At 48.2% G+C, this 5,900-nt stretch overlaps 1 protein-coding gene across 1 annotated transcript; it reads right to left on the bottom strand.

Annotated features, from left to right (window-relative positions):
* Nucleotides 1-162: 162 nt before the first annotated feature.
* On the bottom strand, nt 163-5,381 carry SARC_12192 (hypothetical protein). Its single transcript, XM_014293708.1, has one exon. It carries the CDS (start codon nt 5,305-5,307, stop codon nt 238-240), a length of 5,070 nt encoding a protein of 1,689 aa, XP_014149183.1. The 5' UTR covers nt 5,308-5,381; the 3' UTR covers nt 163-237.
* Between the last annotated feature and the right edge of the window lie 519 nt (nt 5,382-5,900).

The following is a 5,900-nucleotide window of genomic DNA, read 5'->3' as shown; positions in this document are numbered from 1 at the left end:
TATATATACTTTACTTATATACTATATCTACTTTATTAGTATATATATATATATATATATATATATATATATATAGATGTATACTTTTATACATACATGTACATTTTATAAGCAGAACAAATATTGAATCCGGATGATATGAAGCAACAGTTAAGTATATTATTTCTTTTATTTTCACACTAAACACCACTTCTTCTTTGGTTCAGCATGCTATGTTATCTATATTATGTATGTTCCTTAGATCTTTGACTGGGATTGCGTCCCAGGTTGTCCAGCAAAACTCATCGTGGAAGCACCCCCACCATTCATGAATCCCATAGAGGATTGGTGAGATACTAGAGACTCTTCCTGTTTGTTCTGCTTGCGACGCCGCATGACAACCACTCCAGCTGCAACACAGCAGCAGCAGCACAAGCATAGCAAAAGAATGGCAGCAACGGCACCTCCAATCATCATCATGTTACTCTCCTCCTCGTGAGCGGCAGCGGTGGCACCAGCAGCGGCACCAGCGCCAACAGCGGCAGCCTGGGCAAGGTCGTCGGCCGTGTAACGCACACCAGCTTCCTTGTCCACAGCAACCTCACCAGCATCACGGGTGTTCATACCCTCGAGGGAACGACGACGACGGGCGGATCCGTCATCGTAATCAACCAGGACAGTGAAGTTCATGGTGATAGCGTTACCAGTACGGTCTGAGGTGGCGCAGGCCATCTGGGACGTAACCTGGAAAGGCATAGAGATGGTCTGGTCGTTGGGCTCATATGTCTGACTGAAATCAGCGTTACCAGCAATATCGCCCATGTAGTCCCCGAATGCGGAACAGTCACCGTCAGTGGTGCGTTCAACGTAGGTCACTTCGGCGTTGTACAGGGATACTCCACTGGCGGAAGTATCAACAGTAATCTGCCAGTATGACATAGCTCCAAGATCGAAGATGGTCTCGGGCACAGCGTAATCTGCGGCATCGTATACCTCGATCGACAAGTCGAATAGGGCATCTAGCTGGAACTCCTCTACCTCGCAGAAATTGTTGGTATCAATGAAGAAGATGACGTTGGGCTGGAAGATCTGAGCGTCAGTCAATGCGGGGCAGGCCTGTGGATCACCATTGGCGTCCGACTCCTGGCAGGTAACGATGAGACCCTCAAGCGAGTACTCGCCAGTTAGATCGCACGCCACAAGGTCGAACTCGACATTCTGGATACATTCCGCATCATCAGCAATACCGTTGCAAGCCGGTTCGAATACATAACTAGAAATGGATCCGACCTCGGCCTCGAAGCTCCCTTCTCTCATGCCAACAATACCTACCAGTCCTCCCTCGATGGTGAAGGGAGAAGGCAAGTGAGTCTCCAAGCGAATCTTGGAGTGATTCCAGCCGTCGAAGAAACCTACATCAACCAAGTTGATAGCGGCCTCAATGTCGAATACAGGGGGCTGGGGTCCACATTCGGGATCGGTGGAATACAAGGTGCACGTAGATGGGCAACCAGCATCAGTGTCTGGGTCACAGCCGTTGTGGCTACATGCGGGATCGGTGGAGTATGGTGTGCACTCCGCTGGGCAATCGGCATCAGCAGCGGGGTCACAACCACCGATGTTGCATGCGGGGGCCGTGGAGTATGGGTGGCAACCTTGGGGACACTCAGGGTCAGTAGCAGGATCACAACCTTGTGGATTACAGGCCGGGTCCGTTGATCCAACAACACATGTTACGGGACAGCCATCGTTCAGTGCCGGATCACATCCTGGGGGGTTGCAGATCACTGAAGTCGAGTAAGGGCTGCATGTCTCCGGGCAGTTAGGGTCGTTGACAGTGTCACAACCGGGGTTGCAAGCAGGGTCAGCAGAGCCTTCAGTGCAGGTAACGGGACAATCGGCATCCACACCGGGTGTGCATCCTGGGGGATTGCATGCGGGGGCTGTGGAGTAGGGGTTGCAAGTAGCGGGGCAATTGGGATCCACTCCGGGATCGCAACCAGTGGGGATCACCGAGAGCGTGTACAGGAATGGGGGTAGAGTGACAGGGTTGCTGTTCACAATAACGGTAGAAACTACTCCATCAACTGGGTCACTGTGATCGGGATCGTCAGTCATGTGAACATCACCGATAATGGAAGTGGTGTTGAGAGGAGCAACAACGGTGTAAACTGCGGCAGGAAGATCAGTGAAAACAAACTTTCCTTGCTCATCGGTTTGTGTGGTTGCCACAACGAAACCAGTAGAATCCTGAAGCTCAACGGTCACATCGTTGATGGGCACCAGAGTGTTTGCGATGAGCGTCTCACCAGTGAGACTACCAAGGTTGACAACCGGAGGTACATCATATTTGTAAGGGGGCACATCCGTGTTCGTGTTGGGAACATCAACAATCACAACAGTGTGACCGTCTACATTGTCATCAGGATCGGTAGTAAGAACGACACCACCTCCTAGGTTCAACGGAACATCAACGTAGTGCTCTCCTGGAATGACGTCATCGAAAGTGTACTCGCCTGAAGGGTTGGTGGTAGTGACTTGAGTGGGCTCACCGTTCTGGGGAATGAGAGTAACTGGAACATTCGCGATGGGAGTTCCATCCTCCAAAGTGACAGTTCCGGTAATCGAGTTCTCTTGTGTTAGAACGAAGTTGACATCACTGATCGACTCACCTCGGAAATCAACGGGTGATTGACCGTTCAACACCTTAAGCCCTTCGGCATCGAACTCATCGGCATGTAGCAAGTACTCCTCGGGCTTAGTGATCGTGACAGTGTACACATCGACGTTGAAGATGTCCTCGAACTTGTAGTTACCGTCAACATCAGTAATTGTGGTCTCAACAGTCTCTCCATTGGCGCTGACCAGAGTGACATCCACACCTGAAATCATCTCATCACGTGTGTTACGGACATTACCAGCAATGGTGGCTGGTGGTGTGTAACCGAAATTGACGTTTTTGATCTCGGTTCCAGGGGTTACGAAAAGAGGAGTATCAGTTCCGCTCTTGGTTGGGTCGTGGTAATCCTTTGTTAGAATCGATGTTGGGTCGTTCGGGTTCTCAGGGGGAGTGTCGACGATGTAAGTTGTTCCTGGGATAACTTCCAAGAAGGTGTATGTTCCGTCGGGACCGGTTGTGGTGGTTGCAATCACTTCGTTGGTAAGAGGGTCGGTTAGCTCGACAGTTACTCCTTCAATTGGTTCACCTGTAGTAGTTGTGTATAGTTTACCAGTGATGTTGCTTGTGGGGTCAACTGGTGCTGGTGGTGCAACGTAGTGGAAATCAACGTTCGCGACAGAGTTAGCAGTGGGAGAAATGGGCACAAAGTAAAGACCATCAAGGGCACCATCACTCTCCTCGAAAGGCTCATCTTCAAGAACATCATCGAACAGACTGATCTCAGGAGCAATGACCTGGTAGTCTTGAGGGGATGTGCTCAACTTAACGAAAGCGTATCGTCCCTCGCTATCAGTGACAGTAGAACCGACAACTTCACCGGCACCGTTCTTAAGCTGAACTGGCTCGCCGATGAGAGGGGTATCGAAATCTCCAGCCGTAAGTCGACCAGTAATGGTACCTTCATTGTCGTAAGGGAACACACCAGCATTGCTAGTCTGGCCTCTGGTTACTACTACGCTCGTTTCTCCATCAATAACGGGATCGGGATCTCCAACAAGTTCAACTGTTCCATATGTGGGATCAGTGACCACAGGAACAATCTTCACAATGAATGGTCCCTCAGATACCTCAATGAAAGAGACAACTCCCAGCTCGTTGGTCAACTGAGTGTCTACAACAGCACCTGTCTCGTCAACAAGCTCCGCTTGTACTCCAACCAACGGGTTTCCGGTGGCAGCGTGGATTGCTTTGGCAGTAACAGAGCCGGTAATGGGACCTGTATATGGGTTACATTCCGGTGCTGTTGAATACATGTTACACTCTGGGGGACATCCGTAGTATTGCTCAGGGTCATTGGGGTCGCAGCCTCCTGGGTTACACTCGGGAAGCGTTGAACCTTCCGAGCAGGTCGCGGGACAGTCAGCGATAACAGCAGGGTCGCAACCTCCAGGGTTGTAGCACTCGGGCTCAGTGGAGTACATGTGACACTGTGGGGGACAATAGATATTTGTCTCGATGGTGCATCCGTTGGGCTGACAGGCAGGGTCAACTGAACCGGGTCTGCAAGACACCGGACAGTTCTCATCCACATCTGGATCGCAACCACCAGTGTTGCACTCGGGCTCGGTGGAACTTAGTGCACATTCTCTTGGACAACTGGGGTTGGTGTCGGGATCACAACCACCTGGATAGCATGAAGGGTCAGTTGAGTACAGGTTGCAGGTGGGTGGACACAAGGAATCTGTTGCGGGGTCACATCCGTCAGGGTAGCAAGCTGGATCTGTCGAGTAAATGTGGCAAGTTTCAGGACAGTCTTGGGTGGCTGTTGGGTCGCAACCGGTAGGTTGGCAGCCTACGGCTTGCGAACCGGGGTAGCAGCCCGCCGGGCAATCAGGATCACTGGTAGGGTCGCATCCGTATGTGTTATTCCACTTGGAATTGATTGTGGCCGCAACATTTGCGACAGTGTCAATTTGTACCAATAGGTTGGTCACCGCATTACCTTCACGATCTACGGGGATACGCAAAAACTCATCCTCGTCAATCTTCTCGACATATTCATGCCACTGAGCTTCGATATCTGCTTCGTACGAGGTGAATCGGCCATAGTCCTTGATCGTGGTACCACATCCATTGGGATGTGCTCCTCCAAGTTTATTGAAAGCTACGCTGAAATCCAACTCTGAGCGACAATTGCCCATCAACTTGTAGACTCCGCCAGACATCTTGTCGGGGTGGTCTACAGCATAATGGCAATCCTCAAAGTAGAAGTCATTCAGCTTTCGCTCGTTGTGCCAAACTCCAACATCAGTTCGAAGGTTGACGTTGTTGTTTCGAACATAGGCCTCCAAAATCTCGATAGAGAAATTTGCTTGCAGCGCGTATGGTTCTCCTAAGGCGCAACCCGCTCCACCAAGGGTGCTTACTGTGAGCTTATCCAATGTAGTGGCATATCCTTGCATGTTACCGAAAGCAAACACAGCGTCTGCAGCAGATCCGACAACGAAGTTTGCACCCGCTCCGATAACGGTCAACTTCTTGTCTAGAATAACAGGCGAAGTGACAACATAATCTCCGGCTGCAAGTTCAACAGTGTCTCCATCGGCAGCGTTGGCGAAAACATCCTGGAAATCTAAATTATTAGCGTTCAAGTTAGCTCCTGCAACAGAAGCCGCGAGGGCGCTCAGAACTGACGCGCTATACTTCATAGTGTAAATGGTAAATACTCAAGGAGGCTCTACTTCTCTCACTACAACTGTATGAACCTCAACGTTAGTTGTTGTCTCTATATATATACCAAGAAATAAAAAAATTATAAATGGTAGCGTATTAACGTTATAAATTGAAAACAAAACAAAAATGAAGTTTTGTCAATATAGTTAAGTTTGTTTTTAACAAAATAGCGAGTTAGGCAGAGTCTTTGACTTTTTTAACGGGTTCGGATTGTTTTTCGATATTTCGTTCGTAGAGACCAAATACCAATTTCAAATTTGCTTTCGTCTTGAGCATATTTTAACTTAACTCCACTTTATTAGCCAATAAATACAATCTAACGACATTCCTTTTGGTATGCGTTTAAAACTGACTTATTTGTTACAATATATATATATATTTGTAATTTTTTGGATGTATATACATATATACATATATACTATATAAGGTATGAATTTTTAAAATATGTTTTTAAAGTTTGTTTTTTATAAAATATATAAATATCTGAAACAAGAACGGAATAGACCTTCGTGACTTCGTCTGGGTTCATCATATTTACTTCAATACTAGTCGTTTGTTTTAGTTTTAC

This window comes from Sphaeroforma arctica, assembly GCF_001186125.1.
Source record: "Sphaeroforma arctica JP610 unplaced genomic scaffold supercont1.2130, whole genome shotgun sequence".
Lineage (NCBI taxonomy): Eukaryota > Ichthyosporea > Ichthyophonida > Sphaeroforma > Sphaeroforma arctica.
This window is presented reverse-complemented; position numbering and strand designations above follow the sequence as displayed.

Bases quoted from the DNA above. Each gene is read 5' to 3' on its own strand.
- SARC_12192 (XM_014293708.1), bottom strand. From the start codon at position 5,307: ATGAAGTATAGCGCGTCAGTTCTGAGCGCCCTCGCGGCTTCTGTTGCA.